Source organism: Erinaceus europaeus, chromosome X (genome assembly GCF_950295315.1).
Source record: "Erinaceus europaeus chromosome X, mEriEur2.1, whole genome shotgun sequence".
Classification (NCBI taxonomy): domain Eukaryota; kingdom Metazoa; phylum Chordata; class Mammalia; order Eulipotyphla; family Erinaceidae; genus Erinaceus; species Erinaceus europaeus.
Window position 1 is genome coordinate 46,131,633 of NC_080185.1, and position 20,283 is coordinate 46,151,915.

The 20,283-nt window shown below is 36.0% G+C and overlaps 1 protein-coding gene across 1 annotated transcript in view; it reads right to left on the reverse strand.

Moving 5' to 3' along the window:
- The window catches only part of SLC6A14 (solute carrier family 6 member 14), a 28,330-nt gene extending 10,207 nt beyond the window's left edge, over nucleotides 1-18,123 (reverse strand). The window contains exons 1-7 of the mRNA XM_007535139.2: nucleotides 17,941-18,123; nucleotides 16,835-17,000; nucleotides 13,233-13,364; nucleotides 11,202-11,363; nucleotides 9,233-9,368; nucleotides 7,088-7,220; nucleotides 3,753-3,893 (exon numbers count right to left, since the gene is read on the reverse strand). Of these exons, the coding sequence (XP_007535201.1) occupies nucleotides 3,753-3,893; nucleotides 7,088-7,220; nucleotides 9,233-9,368; nucleotides 11,202-11,363; nucleotides 13,233-13,364; nucleotides 16,835-17,000; nucleotides 17,941-17,988 (918 nt within the window). The 5' untranslated portion in view covers nucleotides 17,989-18,123. The remainder of the gene's footprint in view (nucleotides 1-3,752; nucleotides 3,894-7,087; nucleotides 7,221-9,232; nucleotides 9,369-11,201; nucleotides 11,364-13,232; nucleotides 13,365-16,834; nucleotides 17,001-17,940) is intronic.
- Nucleotides 18,124-20,283: the final 2,160 nt, after the last annotated feature.

Genomic DNA, 20,283 nt, shown 5'->3' on the forward strand with positions numbered 1-20,283 from the left:
CAGAATGACTGAACCCAGAGCCTCTGGGGCTGAGGCACACACATCTGGTGTACTACCACTGTGTTATCTCCTCGACCCAGAAACATTAATTCTTAATATAATTAGTAGTGGGCAATTTTTGAATAATGGTGATAACCTTTAGGCATCCCTTAGACCACTCAGTTACTACCTGTATTCTATGTTTTTGTGGTGTGTGTGTGTGTGTGTGTGTGTGTGTGTGTGTGTTGGAGCTCTCCATTTCATCATTCCTGGAAAACTTTCTAGAGAGAGAGATAAGGAGAAACATTTTCACACCAAAACTTTCCTTGGTCCATAACATTGCATTTTGGTGCTATGGCTGTAAAAACCTAGGCTACAGCAAACCAAGTGCTCTGCTCAGTGAGTGATCTCTCTAATCCCCTCAGTCCATTTTTTTATTAGAACCTCATGTAACTGGCCTCATCTGTTCAAACAACCACACACTTCATCACTCCTTTATCATTTTCCTGTTCACAATTAACCCCTCCTACATTTTTGCTAAAGAAGAGAATTTTTTCTTAGAAATGCATCTACGCCAATTCATGTTAGCAGTGAAACTCTGTGGACATGACAGTACGCACAAATGAAACATATATGTAGTTGCCCCGTTTTCAAATAAGAAGGAAGATATAAAACTAATGTTTTGTTTTATATATGCATAGTCCTTCTGAAAGTAAGACTGGCCACTGGAATGCAGGTAGTTTAACATGATGACTAAGCGCTCAAGCTTCAGAGTCAAAAAGAATGACATTTGTCTTTGACTTCAGTTTACTTAACAACTTTAAGTCTATTTTTCATCTATAAAACTGAGATAATAATAGTTATTACAGTTATATTAATAACTATGTTTTCTAAGAATGATGTCAGAATTGAAAAAGATGAGAAGTGTAAAGCAATTAGAGGATGTTCAATGGTAGATGTTAGGTTGTTATAAATGCTAATTATAAGTTGATACTTTGCTTTTTTAAAGGAAGCTAAAAACAACAGTGTTTCCCCAACTAAGTATGTGATCTGTTTTCAATTTCAGTAGAAATAAAAGCAGTTAAAATAAATATTAGGAGGTCTTCATAATTTAACTTGATGTTAGATTACGTTTGTGCTATAATTGTTTTCTGATTTCAGGAAGCCAATCAGAAAAAAATGAATGGAAAGATAAATTGGTTTATAGCTCAATCTGTCAATTGTAGTTATTCTAGTTAGAAATAAAATGTGCTCCTATTTATTAAGAAATTGTGGGAGTCGGGCTGTAGTGCAGCGAGTTAAGCGCAGGTGGCACAAAGCACAAGGACCGGCATAAGGATCCCGGTTCTAACCCCAGCTCCCCACCTGCAGGGTAGTCGCTTCACAAGCAGTGAAGCAGGTCTGCAGGTGTCTATCTTTCTCTCCCCCTCTCTGTCTTCCCCTCCTCTCTCCGTTTCTCTCTGTCCTATCCAACAACGACGACAACAACAATAATAACTACAACAATAAAACAACAAGGGCAACAAAAGGGAATAAATAAATAAAATAAAATATTTTTAAAAATTGTACATATTAACAAATGAACAAACATGTTTATAGTTGCTTTATGAACTAATTTTATTTGATATATTATGCATGCATATGTAAGTTAGAGGAAGCTGGAAGGGACTGTGGTTCAAGCCCCTGCTCCCCACCTGCAGGGGGGAAGCTTCACGAGTGGTGAAGCAGGGCTACAGGTGTCTGTCTTTTTCTCTCTATCTTCCCCCCTCCACTCTCAATTTCTCTTTGTTTATATTTAATAATAAATAAATAAAAATATTTTTAAAATAATAAAAAGGTTTGGGTCTCATAGTTTAAATTAAAAAGTTAGTAGAATGATCACTGAAAATTTGAAGACCCTTCTACCTATACATTTCTATGGTTTGTTAGTCTCCTAAAGATCTCAATATAGTTCACATATTCAAATGAATATATATATATACATATATATACATGTTTACAATATGGTTTGAGAGAATACTTTATAACCTAAGAAAATAGTTTCATTGCCAGTAAGCTAAAAGATAGTTTGTGTTGGAGTGGGGAAGCAAGGGGATGAAATTTCATGTTTGAAAAGGAACTTGTGTTTAGATCTAATGTACTGCAATTAATGGAGACACTGAAATACAAATCAATATAAAATAATTGTATAAGATTTTGGAATAGTTTCAAAGAATTGTAACACACAGGTGACATGAGGTTTGTAAAAAAGAAAATCTTAGAGAATATCAAAGGGGTTTTTGCAATAGTGCTCAAATTTATCAAATTTAAAGAAAATAGAAAGTGCACTTAGGGAAAATGTTGAAACTTCAATAATATACTGCAATATAACAGGAATAATTTAAACAATTGTATATTATTTCATGATTGCATAATAGTTTAAAAGTGAATCAATGTACTTTATTTTGTCTAATAACCTAACAGAATATACTGAATCTCAACTTCCACTTTATGTATTACATGTATTACCGTCAAATTGATCTTCAAGTTGAAAGTAGATTAACAAGGTTAAAAAGTGTGTGAGCCAAAATAAATCAAATAGACAGATAGTCTGTAGATATGTCAAACTATGTTCATCTCAAATACTTAAAGAAAAAGGTTCATAGTTCTAAGGTAACCCTTTGCTACACTGAAAGAAAGGTAGGCAGATTCAAGGTTGATATCTGTTTCCATAAATGTGTAAACACATTTTCACAGCTAAAAAATGATTAACGTTTCTTTTTATGAGAAAAGGATTGCACAGTAATAATTAAATATCTAGCTTATAAGTAGCTAGAAAATAGCACTTGCTGTAAATTAATATGAGTTCTTCAAAGAATATCATAGCACACTAAAGTAAATATCCACTATGAATAACATTACTAAAGTGATAGATAATGCTTGCACAGTATTATTATTACTTGCGTATTATTATTTTTTATTTCAGTGTAAGGTGGGCAAGGCAATAAGTGACCAAAAGCTTAATGTGTGCCAGTAAATTGATTTCCTTAATTAAAAAAGATAAAGTGTTCCTAGCTTTATAAAGACAGCATTATCCCACCTGCAGGAGAGTCGCTTCACAAGCAGTGAAGCAGAACTGCAGGTGTCTTTCTCTCCCTCCTGTCTTCCCTTCTTTTCTCGATTCTCTCTGTCTTATCAAATAATATTTTTTAAAAAAGACTGCATTACCTAGAATATACTTCCTCTTAATACTCTTTACAGCCAAAATTCTAAAAGACTTTATGTACCCATGATACACATACATCTGGGAGAAAATAATACAATTGAAAGGAGGTTGATCAAGTCATATTTAAGGCACATGTTTGTGTTTTTGATGCAGGTGATAGTTTTATTTATGGAATTCTTAATCTACTTCAAGAACTTGTTTTAAGCTAAACCCATTAGAAAAAAATCTAATCTTAGTTTGAGGATATTTCAACACAGTTAAGATATATATTAATCCATTATGTTTTCAGCTGTAATCTTTAAATCTCCTCAGAAATTATGTACTGAGTCATATTGCCTTAGTCATCAATTTGTACATATTCAAGAATGAAATATTCTATTGCTAAAACTTATTATCCCCCTTCCAATAAGAGAGTATTAGTTTCATATTAAGCTCAATCAAACTCTCTGGTGGGTAAAAATATTAATATATTTAACCACACACTCTACTGCAAACTACTACATTTACTTCCATATATACAACCATGGTTTACCTCCTCAAATACTATGAAATCCAAATTAACTCTTACCTCAGCTTCCCTAAGTTTTGTGAAATTTGACTGTGCTCCTATGTAGTATGAAATGCCTTTTGACGCACCATCCAGAGTTGCACCACGTATTAACAGGATGAGTAGGACCACATAGGGGAAAAGAGCCGTAAAATACACCACCTATAAAGAAAACTTTTTTTTTTATCATGGTTCATGGCCATGGTTCCAAATGTAATTGAGACATTATTTTGACAGGTTTCCATTGACTGTGATGTTTACAAAATTTTTCTGTTCTAACAGCAAAGTGTCATTGCAATATAACAATAACTGAATGTGCTACATATTGTACTAGGATCAGAAAGATAGTATACAATTCCTCGTGCCTTTCATCTTTAAAGAAATTTCAGTCTAACTTGGCTTAAATTGTCTAAGAAGCTCTAAAATATATTTGTATATATAGTGTTTTAAACATCTAAGCTAAGAATAATCTAAGGCTAGATAGATCGAAACCCTTTGGCCCTATCAGTAGCTAACATAAAGTTATTAGTAAATCCTTCTAAAGGGCACAAAGCATAGTGAGGTCAAGTATATTACAGTAGATCCTAACCTCCTAATCCTATCCTATATATATATATATCCAGTGGTTAGGATCTATTGTAATAATCATAATTAAGTATTGATGTTTTAAACTCTAAGACTACAAGAAACCCTTCCTATTCTCCTTAAGATCATTATTCCTCCTAGTCCTAGAACCTCTAGGATTATGACCGTATTTCTTGATGTTTCTTCTCTCTGATCCCTTACCGTCATACTGCCTCTGTTGACCTCAAGTAAATCAATGCTACTAGTGCCTCCATTATGCCACATTATGCTGCTATTGACTTGTTACTGTGGATTGCCACCAAAGACACCAAGCATGAGATGTCAACCTCCTAACCCCTCTAACCTGGTGAGGTATTTCCTATCACATGGGACTACCCAGTTTCATTTCAGATGTCACATTATCTAACAATGCTACAGATGCTAGATACAGGCTAGGGCTTAATGTACTGCATATAGGTATATTGTATCCATAAGCAAGAGATAATTATATAGCTCAAAGTTAAAGTGTTTAATAGCCCTCTGTGAATAGACTTAGACTTAATAAACCTGGAATCCTGGGTGCCTAAGGAGGGCATCAGACATTCTCTATAACCAATTATACTTAGAGCTAACAGGCTTAGCAATCTACTAGAAAGGCCCAAAGAAGGCAGACCCCATAAATTTAATACTGGTTTGGATACAACAAATGACACACAACACTTTAACAACTGGAAGAAAGTCTAAACTAATCAGATAAAGGACTACAAAAGCTGGATAAGAACAGTCCCATAACCTAGATATACACCAGTTTCTGTGAGAGAGAGCTTATGCTCACACGTATCCATAAACTACTGCAAAACATATACCTGAAAGCAGAAGTACACTAGAGTTTGCAGTGAGTACCTTCCTAACACTTCCTCTCCACTATTCCAAGCTTGGGATCCATGATTGCTCAACAACTTGTTTGGCTTCGTATGTTAACTCTCTTTTCAATCACCAGGTTCCAGATGCCACCAGGATGCTGGCCAGGCTTCCCTGGATTGAAGACCCCACTAATGTGTCCTGGATCTCAGCTTCCCCAGAGACACACCCTACTAGGGGAAGAGAGAGGCAGACTGGGAGTATGGACTGACCAGTCAACGCCCATGTTCAGCGGGGAAGCAATTACAGAAGCCAGACCTTCTACCTTCTGCAACCCTCAATGACCCTGGGTCCATGCTCCCAGAGGGCTAGAGAATGGGAAAGCTATCATGGGAGGGGGTGGGTTATGGAAATTGGGTGGTGGGAATTGTGTGGAGTTGTACCCCTCCTACCTTATGGTTTTGTTCATTAATCCTTTCTTAAATAAAAAATTTTAAAAAAAAAAGAACAAGAGACTGGTTCACTTAAGGATGACCTTATTGGTCTATACCAAGCCACCCCACCATCTAGGGCCCTAATACGGGAATCCTTGGATTCCCATATGGATATGATAGGCCTAGACCTCTAATAGATACTTCTCACTCCATCATCACTGGTCACTTCCACCAGGAACATCATCATAAGCTCTCTCATGGGATGAGCCATTCCAGAAACTTGTCCTATTTATAAAGAAGCAATGGCACGGATTGCCCCACTCTCTGAAGGGAGGCTGGGTCATCCTACTCTGCCACTCGAGGAAGACTGGTCCTGAAATGAGTGTAGCCTAAACTGTTCCACTTGTGACCATGGAACGCGAGTGCAAGCTGACAGGGACTCAGAAGGTACACAGGCTCCTATGCTAAATATGAATATATATGAGCCCTGGGTCAGGTTGATGGGGTAAACAGTTAATGGTGTTTATATACTTTCTTCCAGTTTGGGAACCTTAATCCAACTTTAATTTTTTAAATTATCTTTATTTATTTATTAGATACAGACAGCCAGAAATGGAATGGAAAGGGGATGCTGGGGGGTAGGAGGGGGGAGAGAGGCATAAGTATAAAAATAGTAATCTATTGCATTTACTGTCGAATGTAAAACATTAACTCCCCAATAAAGAAATTAAAATTAATTAATTAATTAATTAAATAAAAATAGTAATCAATGAGGACACAGAACTCTGATGGTGATAACATTGCAGAATTATACCCCTTTTATCTTGAAATTTTGTAAATCAATATTCAGTCACTAACAAAAATTTTAGAAAAGAAATTTCAGTCTAGTAATTACAAACACAATCTTTCGCTTTTCTGAATATTATACAACAGCTTATGGAGAAAATATCTAGTTTTCTGAAATTCCCATGATGTTCTCTAAAGTTTTAAAAAATATGCTACAATGAAGTCAAAACTATTATTTATTTCATAAAATGATTATTACTTAGAGTGAGAGTTCCGAGTCAGTTTTGGCAAACATGAACAAATGATAGCATAGTTTATATTCTGTTTCTCAACTTGGGAACATTCTGATGCTACTAACCAATATCACATATATCTAGACATTTGAAATCTAATCGGAAATATGTAATTCCATTTAGAATGTATATCTGTGCAGTGGGAGAGAAATGTTTACAAGAGACTCTCAAGCCCCATAAAACTGTGTCAGCTCTAAGGGTCCAATTTTGGAGTAATTACACAACCCGAGTATTTGTTTTGGCTTGTTTTGTTTTGTTGGTAATCATAGGGGTGTTGTTATTTATGTTCTTAGAAAGTTTTTCATAAATTTGAATGTTTCCATTATAGAAAAAAAGTGCATTTGACAAATAATGAAGCTGAGCTACAATGAAATTAGAAAATAGCTACATCACTATCTAACACATTTTCTAAATTTACCTTGCCAGAGGACTTGATTCCTTTAAATAGTGCTGCTCCAACTATCATCCAAGCCAGAAGCAGGCAAAGTGCTAAATACCACACAATTTTTCCAGTTTCATCTAGTCCACTTGACCGTTGTAGTGCCACTTTACTGAAAACACAGAATCACTTAACATTAATTTGTTAATATTTTCATCCAAAGGGAAATATCATAAGTATTTTACTAATTCGTGAATATGTTGTGATCCTATTATTTATAACTATTGTATGGAGAAAAAAAATGGTTCAGTGAAAAATATAGACTAAAATTTAGAATTAGCTACAGTCAACCCCAGGTTCCAAATCTTTGATTAAAAAAAAAACCCAAAAACTGCCAGTTGGCTTGGCTGTGATTTCTCTAATATTTCAAAACTTACCAGTGTAAAGAAACTAGCCTTACAACAGCTTATTTATTCATTCATTTATTATTTATTTATTTTCCCTTTTGGTGCCCTTGCTTTTTTATTGTTGTTGCACTTATTATTGTTGTTATTGTTAAATAGGACAGAGAAAAATGGAGAGAGGAGGGGAAGACAGAGAGGGGGAGAGAAAGATAGACATCTGCAGATCTGCTTCACTGCCTGTGAAGCGACTCCCCTGCAGGTGGGGAGCCAGGGGCTTGAACCAGCATCCTTATGACAATAGCTTATTTCATTTAACTCAGTAACATCGTCTTTCTCACATTAACATGACAAGGCATTTACACTTGTAGTAGCTGATTTCTTATTCCTCATATGTCTAGCTATCAATTATAAATAGTCTTATTATATACACCTTATTTAGAGGCTTTTTGTAAAATCCTATAATTTTCAAAATGGAATAATATTTTAATTCTTAGTTTGAAGATTGAGAACATTTCAAGATTCACATTTTAGGGAGTGTAATACAGGAGTCAGAAGGCACACATGTTATAATGCACATGGACCTGGGTTCAAGTGCTGCAGGTGTCTCTTTCTCCCTTCCTCTCTATCTCCCTCTTTCCTCTCAATTTATCTCAGTTTGCATCCTAAATAAATAAGTAAAAATAGGTAAATAGGTAGCCAACACAGACCATTAACATGTAGTTAAGGAAGTGCCCATCACAGAAAAAATAGAGAAGGAAGTTAGGTAAGGATGAATGTCGGTGTATAGCAATAAGGAGAGCGAATTACTATCATTTAACATCAATAAAAAGTAAATAGGGGGCAGGTGGTGGCCCAACGGGTTAAGTGCACACATTACAGTGAACAAGGACCCAGGTTCAAGGCCCTGGTTCCCACCTGCAGAGAGAAAGCTTCGCGAGTGGTGAAGCGGAGATGCAGGTGTCTTTCTGTCTCTCTACCTCTCAATATCCACCTTCCCTTTCAATTTCTGTCACTATCCAATAATAAATAAAAATATTTATAAATATTAAAAAAACATATAAGACTCACATATATACTCCAAATATAGAATGGCAATTGTAAGCAAACTGGATAATGATGAGCTACCTCCTTAAAAGAAACTATGCTACAGAGATTACTTATGATTTAACTGTTTATTCTTAGAATTTGCTCATCATATTCTAAAATGTGAATTTTCTATAATGCAGCTTTATAACTTACAGCTACTAAATATGAATTTTTATCATTATTGTCAATGTTTTACCCAATTTAATAATGACAAACTGCTGCCTGTTATTTCATTATAACTGTTTTTTGACTCACAATAGGTAAATATTTTAGTCAAATGAAATATTGCTTACCCCAATTCCCTTTTTTAATCAACTTACATGAAGTAAGAAAAGGGTTCATCCAAGTTTTACTGCTATTCGCAAAAATTTAAACATCTACTTCAGAAATAGTTGATCTGGCCAGCATGATAGTTCACCTACTTTGTAATGTACACAACCCAGGTTGGAGCCTGGTACCATATTGCTGGATAAAGCTTTGATGTTATTTTGTCTCTCTGATGTTCTCCCTATCTACCTAAAAAAAATATCAGCTGGGAGCAGTGAAGTCCCAGCAATGACGAAAGAAGAGGGAAGGGGAGATAGAGGAAAAGACAGAGGAGGAGGAGAAAGTGAAAGAGGAGGAGGAGAATGAGGAAGAGGAGGAGAAAGAGGAGGAAGAGGAAGAGGAGGAGGAGACCATCTAGTGTACTTACTTCCAATATTGTTCACTGGGAAGCTGCCCAGGCTGATAAACTTCAGTTCCATTGATGCAACTCAAGTTATTGGCATCTACCCAGCTTTTGTTTATTTGGATGATATGTGACATCCAACTCACATTACAGCTTGTTACTAAAAATTATAAAAAGGAATACACACAAATGGTTTTAGAAGAAAACTTTTTCTGAAAATTTTTAAACTGGCAAAATATTTAAAATACTGTCCAAATGATCACTTGGTGAAGGCCAAGTAGGTGACGCACATGCTATAAGTCATACACTTTCAACATCTTAAATCTACTACTAATCTGGGATTAAGTGAAAAAAATCTCCCTACTTAAACTGTCATTATTTGCATAGTAATAACAACTTTGGAGTAACAGTCACTTCAGCTGATATTTACTGACTTAAAACTTTTAGTACTTTTAGTATATAGGCTTATTTAACCTATATAGATAAAAATGCTATCCTTAAATTCCTGAAGAGCATGAAACCTTTATTACTGTATCACCTGATGTACACAGGCAATCCCAACAATCATTAGTCTACAGTATTGGTAAGACATTGTTGCAAAGATAGGCTATACATAACATGAGAAACACTAACTGAGACATACTATTATATAATACGTATCATGGATAGTACCTTTTTCTATCCTTTTCCCACTTTGTTTTTTCTCTCCCGGCCATGATTTAATCCTGCAAAAAGAACTTCTAGTCATGATTTAGCCTTCCTGGCTGCCCTCAGAAATCAACACTGAATTGTAGCCCAGGAAGTAGCATAATAACAGAGCTCTGATCTTCCTGCAAGCATGAGGTCTTAAGAATGATTCTTGGGTCCCAGAATAACTTGGGTCCACATGCATATCAGATATCAGGCTCAGAAAAAAAAAAAACTAGTATAGTCATGGGCCCTCTGGAATATAATTAAAATAGGCCTACTAGCTATCTACAAAATGGAGACTCTCCCAAATCTTCATCTGCACTATTCCAGCTTTTAGGTTGATTAGGCAACATTTGTTTGGTTTTATATATTAACTCTTTTTACAACCACCAGGTTCCACATGCTCATGATGCCAACCTGACTTCCCTGGGCAGAAGACCCCACCAATGTGTCCTGGAGCCCTGCTTCCCCAGAGCCCTGCCCAACTAGGGAAAGAAAAAGAATATGAAAAGAAAGGGAATATGGATCAACCTTCCAATGCCCATGTTCAGCGGGGAAGCAATTACAGAAGCCAGACATTCCACCTTTGGCATCTTATAATGAGCCTGGGTCCATACTCCCAGAGGGTTAAAGAATAGGAAAGCTATCAGGGGAGGGGATAGGATACGGAGTTCTGGTAGTGGGAATTGTGTGGAGTTGTACCCTTATTATCCTATTTTTTTCAGCATTTCCTTTTTATAAATAAAAATTAAAAAAATAAGGACAAAAGGGAAATTACAAAGTGAAACTTGGACTGGGTATGGTGTATTGCAGCAAAGCAAAGGGCACTGGGGAAAGTGGGGAGAGGAGCAGAGGTAATAAAGTTGTTGTAGGAGTCTTGGTATATGATGGTGGAAAATGGCCTAAATTGGGGTAAGAGTGTTTTATCAATACCTGTCAAGGGGAGATGAGAAATTATGCTCATATGCTGACAGCTGCACTGTAAATCCTTATCCTCCCCCCAATAAAATTATTTTTAAAAGCCAAAAAAAAAAAAAAAGAATGATTCCTGGGACAGAGTATACACTACAGTGTAGCTCTGATCTCCCTCTATCTCATGAAATAAACAAAATATCAAGACATCTTTGAAAAAAGAAATTAATATTATGTTAATCAATTTAAAATTATACATTTTTATACAGCTTTTATCAACATATCACCTAAATTGGCTAGAAAAATGCTCTAACCCTTTAAGATGATTTAAAAAGTATAAAGGGATAGTGTAAATTTAACAATATTTGGGAAATGAATAAATGAAATTTACCTATAGGTGATCTGCTACAGTTTTTATCTGACCAATTAGCACAGTTTTTCCATGGAAGTTCACTTTGAAATGAAGCAAACATATAGTAAAGACTATAGGCAATTATTACATTGTAATAAATTGTTACAAAAATAGATATCAGGACCATTGTAATTCCGACACCTGAAAAAGAGAACAAAATAAAATAAAATAAAATAATAAAATTTCTTTAATTCACAAAACTCTGTGGCTCAATTTCCACCAGCTCTATATTAATATAAAGACTGTTTCAAATAGCTTTTTTGGTAGTTGGATGGGTATTACTGCCTGAGTAGTTTCTCAAATTTAGGTTTATTTTGATGATTGTCTTTCTGAGATAGCTTTTTTACTGTTGTTGTTGATTAGGAAATACATTAAGATCAAGGGCTAAAAAATCATCAAATCATCAAATCCACATAAGAAAAAAACCTATATCCATTACTTGTATTATGTCTACAAATTCTTGTCAGTGCCTATGAACTATTCTTTTTTGCCTGTTTTACTAAGGAAATAATGATCTGCAAAATAGTTGTTGTCATATAGGTACAATTTCTCATCCTTATGTGATAGCTGACTACATATTAACTCCACCAAAGGAACAGTTGGTACTTCATTTAACAAATTGGGAGCAGGAGGTAGAATAATAGTTATGCAAAAGACCAAGTCCCCAGGTACAAAATCCAGTACCAACATAAGCCAGAGGTGAGCAGTGTTCTGGTAAAAATGAAAAAAGGAAATAAAAATTCAAGGCTCCCATGCTATCGATTCACTGACTATTATTTATACCTTCTATAAGCTAACATTTGACAATTAGAAAATAAAACTTCTCAAGGGGGCCGGGAGGTGAAGCACCTGGTTGAGTGCATGTGTTACAGTATGCAAGGACCCTGGTTCAAGCCCCTTGGTTCCCACCTGCAGGTGGAAAGCTTCATGAGCAGTGAAGCATAGCTGCAGGTGTCTCTCTGTCTCTCTCCTTCTCTATCTCCCTTCTCCTTCTCGATTTCTAGCTGTCTCTATCCAATAAACAAAGATTATTTTTAAAAAATTTAAAAAAGAAAGAAAATGAAATTTCTCCATTAATGTCCTGAATGGAGTGCAATGTTTCTAATATTTATATAAACAAAACTTAGTGATGCAGTATTTAAACTTCTGAAATTGTAAAATTTCAGTGATTTCAAAAACACAGTTCAGCATGCTGAAAATTTCTCTGATACTTAAAACAAGCTTTTGACATAGTTTCCTTGATATTCCAGCACAAAATTCATGATGCACTGAGGCTTTTGCAAATAGTTTTCAGCAGGCTATGCACGCCAAAATGATATTTAATCTTCATACAGAAAGGCCGTTTGATGTCTAATAACACACAAGGCATTTTTAAAAACTTTGCCAGTGTTCAATTTATTCTATTAGAAGCATCCAAGAAAAAATATTGACCTGCCTTTCAACTTATCTGAATGAGGCATTGTCAGAGATGTGCAAAAGCAGGAAGACAAGGTTGCACACAAAGCAGAAAAAAATGTCAGAGCCATAAAGGCAACGGATAAAAGTACCTTGTCAAGAGAATTTAAGCTGTTTAAGCAGCAAAATCCTTACAACCATAATCTTCTATCTAGTCCCTCTCATATCTGCGGTCTGAGATAACAGAAATAAAAAAATGACATGTGAGTGCAGGGAAATATAATAGTTGTAATGCACAGGACGTACATACAAGAGGTTGCATGTTTGATTCCTGGCACCACCATTGGCCAAAGCTGAGCAATGCTCGTTTAGAAAAAAAACATTTGATCTTAATTCTATGGTAGCAAACATTCAATAAAAACATTGTATACTTCTTTGTCTTTAATATAACACCATTTTTCCATATGGTGAATATATACATATACATATACATATACATATACATATACATATACATATACATATACATATACATATACATATACATATACATATACATATACATATACATATACACACACACACACATAATAAGGGAAACATTTTAATACCAACCTTGAAACAGTGGGAGAATTTTCCAAACTGAAACTGGACCTAAGCTAGCAAATTGTCCCAACGAACACTCAAGGAAGAACAATGGTAAACCAGCCAATGCCAACATAATTGCATATGGTATCAAGAAAGCACCTGGAAAATATAGGGGAAAAGCCAAAGCACTATTATGACCCCAAAACTTGATAATTCTTAGATAGCCAGTAGAGATTCTCAAATTATTCTGGATCCTGAGAGTACTGGGTTTGGACCTCACATTTAGTCTTATTTTGAGTAAGTAACTGAGTCTCTACACCTGGATTCTTCATATGTGAAATGAAGCTGCCAGTATTATCTCCTGAAGTTATTGTGGTTATTAGAAAATAATAGCTTATAAAAAATAGTCCAGACAAGTTGAATAATGACTGGCTTTGGAGTCAGATAAACCTTAATTTCTTTTCTGGCTCCATCATTTACAAGTCATGTGACTTGTGGAAATTTACCTAATACCTGAGCCCTGATTCCCCAAATGAGAAGGACAATGTTGATTCATTAGTATGTGGTAAAGGGATTCATTTACAGAATCTATGTAAAGACACTGCTGAAATGGCAGGCACGTATTCCAAGTTAGTTTTCCTCATTTTTTTTCTCCATAAAAATAAATGGTCTTTCTTCAAGACATAGGATACAAATGCATAATGTGGTTCAGAGTAGAAGTTATCACATAAGCCAAGTGAATAGTTCTTTAAATATTCATAATAGTCTTTAGTCAAAAGATCTGATGATTTTATTAGAAAAACCTGTATTTTTGAAATACATGAAGAGCTGACACTGTTTCATAGGGCTTAATTTTTTCTATAGCATACAAGCTTCTTCCTCTTTTTTTTAAAGCTTTAATTATTTCACTTGTGTGGCATCACAATGTTCATTAGAAATATTACTAAATTGAGAGTAGAAAAAGGAATGTGATATTAAACTTAGTGATCAAGAATTCTAGAATTATGAATGCAGTTTAATAAGAAAATATGGGAATTTGTGAGTAAACATGAACTTTTAGATTATGTACATTTCATTTGCCCATGCTGCATGCTTCCTCATATTTTTCATATCATGATACTTGACATGCCTACAAATTACATCTTTTCCATCTCTCAAGTACATCCACTAAAAATAAGTAGACAATAAGGACTTGTTATGTGAAACTCACTAGTCACTAGAACATAGAGATGAATATGTTTTCATAGATGTTGCAACATGCATACCATCCTTACTATGACTAATAGAAGTTTAAGTTCTACCAATGACAGTAGGAAGAAAAAGTAATACAAAATTTTATTCTTTGAATGTAACAAATAAGAAAAAGCTTTACTTGTTGGTTTTAAATAGCTTTAAGGGGATAAAAATGATTATGCTCCTTAATGTTTCATATGATTTTTTTTTGCTCATTACATTGTTTCATTATTAACAGCAACCTTAACTGGAAAATTGTTAATAAAATATAACCAACAAAAATTGTTAATACTGCCAACTAGGAAGTAATATGCCACTGCTCTCTCATAAACTGTAAAAGAAAAAATATACAGATAAAACCAACTCCAGATTTTATCAAGTTTTCCAAGATTTGTAATTTTTAAGTTTCATCCGTTAAATAGGACATATCTGAATTTCATGTTCCTTTTACACATTTTGGCAAGAGAGAAAAGCAATTGAGAAAGACTAGATTGTCCAATATCCAAAGCACACGACTTATAAAAACCGAGAGCCAATATAACATTATAATTCGGGAGAAGATGGTGAAAGAAATAGCATATAATAAATATTATTGTTCTGATTTGGCTATATTTAAAAGTTCTCTATTATACCTAGTTTAATACAGTTCCTGGAAATGTCTGACAATTACTGGGTCAATGTATGAAAGCAAATCAAAAAGCGTTTCTTTTTCTAAGCTGGACAGGAGATACTGTTAAGAGTATTAATGGTTTTTGTTTTTTTTTTAGCTACAATGGACCTTAGAGCACAGACACCAAAGGATTGTGATTCCTGATTCATTTTTCCAGCAAAAACTTGTACAAAATCAGTGGACAAAAAAAATGTAGGCTTTAGATAGGGAAGTTTTTTCTACCAACACTTACAATATCTGATAAATAACTTATTTTTTTTCAAGTCTCTGAAGGCCGGTATAAATGGTTTAGTGCAACCAATTAACTAATATAAGATTGAAATAGAACCAAGAAAACTATTTTATGATCAGAAAATAATAATTATAGTGACACAGTTTCCCTGCTACCAAATTATGAAATATAAGGGCATGTCACCTCTATACTTCTCACAGAACCTGTAATTACAAGTAAATAAAATATGGTGTAGGTGAAAAGTTGTTTTGACATTACTAGAGAATTGTGCAATTTATTTTGTTTCCTTTGTGTGTTACCTCAGTTTTTTTTTCTTGTTCTAACTGAGTCTTCCTTAATGAACCATGAGGCATAAACAACACTATTTTGTAGAAATTAAACATTTAGCCCCAAACAAAACTAAACTGCATTTAGAAGGGGTTTCTACATGGTCAGCCCAATACGGGAAACATGTAACTAAATATTTCAACTTAAAATACTAAACCTTTAATGAATTACTTTTGTTGTGTACAGGACTTAACTGCTCTGAGTTAGTTTTTTAAGATGAGAGATGGAGGGCTGTGGTGGGTGTGGGATGCAGAAAACAACACCATAGCACTGAAGGCTGTTCCTGAAGCTGGATGGCATGCATGGCAAAGTTGGCATGCTAGCCAAGTGAACTCTTTATATGTTTTTTTTTTTGCCCCCAGGGTTGTTGCTGGGGCTCGGTGCCTGCATTACAAATCCACTGCTCCTGGAGGCCATTTTTTTCCCTTTTGTTGCCCTTGTTTATCGGTGTTGGAGTTACTATTATTGTTGTCGTTGTTGTTGGATAGGACAGAGAAATTGAGGGAGGAAGGGAAGACAGAGAGGGGGAGAGAAAGATAGACACCTATAGACCTGCTTCACCGCCTGTGAAGCGACTTCCCTGCAGGTGGGGAACCGGGTTCCTTATGTCGGTCCTTGCGCTTTGCGCCATGTATGCTTAAACCGCTGCGCTACCTCCCGACCCTTTATCTGGCTTTTAACAGCTTTTAAATCAGCCTCTTCCAAAATGTAATGCTTTCTACTATTTAAACAAATAATTGTTTTCATTTCTTATTAGAGCTAGAAAGTCCTCTCTGAAACTTAGATTTGGTTACAAATTAAGCAAAAACACGACTTGAATCTGAAAAGTTCACCATAGGAATGTACATAAATAAAGAAGAATAATTTATAGTTAAAAATTACATATAATCAAAGGTTAGAAACTCAGAAATGCTAACTTTGTCATTTTTATGAAGTTTACATATCAGATTTTTTTGTGAAACCAGCTTCTTGTAGAATTCTAATTCTTCTAATTATAGCCAGCAACTCCTAGTCTGATTATTAAGTGCAGTATATGCTGTTTCCCATTCCCCCACTAACCAAAACTATCATTTACCTTTCTTCAGTTCCTAAAATGTTATCAGAGGTTATATAACAACTCACTTAAAAGTGATGAGAAAATAAGTTGATGGGGGGTGTGTGTCATACCTCCACCATTGTTGTAGGTCAAATATGGGAATCTCCACACATTCCCCAATCCCACTGCATATCCAACCATGGATAGAAGATAATCTGATTTTTTGGACCAGTTACCACGTTCCTGATTCTCATCATTTTCACCAACATGGAAATTCTCTGATGAAGCTGTTACTTTCTGGAGGAAGGAAAATATCAACAGCTTGTCATTCCACTATTAAATTTATCACTGAAGCACATAAACCTGGGGAGTGATACAGAAAGAACCCTGGAAATCATAACCAAAGGGAAGACTTTCCAAAAGTTGCAGAGATTTCTGTCACTGGTGGCTTTTGTTTTCTAGCGTGTATCCCTTGAGTTGAAGAAAGCTCTTCTACTTCTGACAAGACCATCAAAATATTAGTGGCACCCAGCAGGGAAGGCAAATGAAGGTGGATGAACACAGTTTTCAGGACACACACACACACACACACACACACCTCAAGAATGTAGTAGATTTTTGGAAAAGGATAAAATGCAGACTGTAGTTAAAAAAAGACTCCTAACCAATGTTAAGATTTTTTTTTATGGATTTTTTTCTTTCTTATAGATTGATAGCTTTGGATATTTAGATTTAAGGGTCATTTAACCTCTCTCTTTATCTTTATGAGGAAAATCAGAGCTTTGTGAAAGCCACAGAAGAATATTGTGAGACTAATTTTCCTGTCCCGCCAGGTGGAGCAGCTTTTCTGTAACCACTCGAGAGGGGAGAAACTCTTTCTTACTCTGTAAGCTAGTCAGGGTTCTAGAGGGTTCCTCAGGTCAGATAAGGACAGTGCATTTTTGCATTTCTCTCCACCATATGGACATACACAGCATATTGAAAGAGACAGAAAATAAGATTTTGTAAGCACCCCCAAAAGCAAATGATGGGGTGACAGTGACATTAAGTTTTCTAACTACTGGAACAAGAGTGAATCTATTTTCTCCCCTACGGAGGTATCTCAGGCACAACTGAAGTAAACTGAACAGAAATCTGGAGAAGAAGAGCCATAGAACACAAAACTGAGATTTGCCTCCACTTGAGTATTCCTTTCCAAGTTCTCTATTCATCCATAACACAGTTCCCAAACTCTTACCTCTTTCCCTCTGCACTTGAAGAAGCTGGGGCACTTCAGCCTGTTCATGGTTCACTCAATCACTTCGCTGACTCGCTCCACCTTTTCTCCAAGTCTCGCAAAACTTGACTGGTGGCAGGTGCACACTCCCTCAGTCCTACCTGCCAGAGTGAACCACCTTGCCCAGGGGTGGAACCATTTATCAAGGGAAGCTCTCTCCTCCCCCTCCCTGTCGTCCTGCCTTGTCAATTACCGGAAGGGACTAAAGTGAGACGCTGGTTTTCCCCCAGGTAAACCTGCATGTAGCAATCCCTTGTCCCAGCTCGGGAAAGGGCTGGGCTGTGAGAGAGCCAAGCAGCCTGAGATCAGATGACTGACAGCCTTTGACTCAGAGCCAGGAAGGTACCTTCGCAATCTCACCTTCTTTCCCAGATCCTCTGCTTCCTCCTGAACTTCCCTATCCTGGTCTCTGTCTAGGGTCAAGTTTTGATCTTTACTGTTTTTGGAGGGGGGTGGGGAGACACATTTTGTGGAACCCATACTGTTCCCCAAAGTTACATCTAAACTAATCCTACCGCCCACCCCCAGCCCTCACATATCCCCAAGTTTTGCCTCTCACTAGAAAGCCCTGAATCACCTAGGGAAAAGGCTGTTCCCAGAGGGAAACCTGAATTGGGCTCCCTGAAAAGCAGCCAGCTGAGATAAGATTACTCAGCTGGCTCTGCCTGAAAAGAACGATTTTGAGCCTATGGCTCAGGCTCCTCACTCAGTCTTTAGGACAGCACTGCCCTGTACAGAGATCGCTTTGTGTAGTATTTCAAAGAAGCCAAACAAACGAGAAAAATTATTGAACAAGTTTATGGGAAATTCTAACTCTGACAAAGTATTCTACTTTGCAAGACAGGTGAGGCCTAGCAAGTAAGCTACAAACACGTTAGCTTGTCCGGGTAGGGAAAAAGTATTACAATACTATTAATCAATGTTTGGAGGGATTTTATTTATTTATTTATTTATTTATTTAAGAGAACTCTAAGAATTTAAGCTTGATTTCCACAGGTAAAATATTTTGGCAGTTCTGTAAAACACACTACAATTCAGTGCACAGAAAGAAACCAGCAAAAGAGCCAAATTCTGTAGCTTCCATGCAGATCCGTTGCTCTTCATTGACAGACAAGAATTTTCCATTTATGATAAAAATATGCCTTGGAAAATCTAGATAGGAAAGGCAAAGAAGACTTTATGAGAGAAGTTGGCAGGAGAATATATCAGTGAGTTTCAGCCTACTTTGTCCTAAACAAAATAGATTGGTTCATTCAGGTATAAGCATACATGCATGTCCACATGTGTCTGTCTATGTGTACCCACTTCTATTAATAATGTATATTATTGATGTGACTTAGAGATTAAGAGGAAACAGTTATTACCCTGCCTTGGGCATAGAACAGGAAGAGAAATGAGAACTTATAAGCCTCTGTAAAAGTTATGAACTAAATGAAAAAAAAACAACAACTAAGTCTTCACCAAACTATCAAAGTCCATAGGCATTAAAGAAACCCAACACAAAACACTACAGACAGAATGTAGTTTTAGGAATAGAAAGAGAATAGGAATCCTAGGGAGAGATGTATAATGGTAAAAACAAGGCAGTGCTATGTCTTATGCACAAGGAATGACCAGCAATTTTACCTACCTGTTATATGATAAAGATCTAACATCAGTTTGGAGCTTCAGACGAGTAGAATTTAATATGGATGGTTTATTTTAGAGAATATATGCTCTATTTGTTTGGATGATACTACTCACATAACCATGCTATTCAAACATTCTATACACACATACTATATACACATAATATTCAAATTCTATGACTTGGTTTCTTCCTACATTTTTTTTTAATTTTATTTATTTATTCCCTTTTGTTGCCCTTGTTTTATTGTTGTAGTTATTATTGATGTTGTTGTTGTTGGATAGGACAGAGAGAAATGGAGAGAGGAGGGGAAGACAGAGAGGGGGAGAGAAAGACAGACACCTGCAGACCTGCTTCACCGCCTGTGAAGGGACCTGCCTGTAGGTGGGGAGCCGGGGGCTCGAACCGGGATCCTGATGCCGGTCCTTGAGCTTAGCGCCACCTGCGCTTAACCCGCTGCGCTACAGCCCGACTCCCCTTCCTACATTTTTAATGCCACCCTTGTCATTCTCTGCTTCAAACTTTTACATTTGGATTTCCTTTCCTGTGCATTCGCCTTCATGTTGTTTCTCACCTTGACCTTTGCCCTTCTTATTTCTGCTTCTGGAAATCCCCACCCAATTCATCTAGACAGGTAGTATTCATCCTTAAAGAGTCTGCTTAGGTGTCATTTCCTC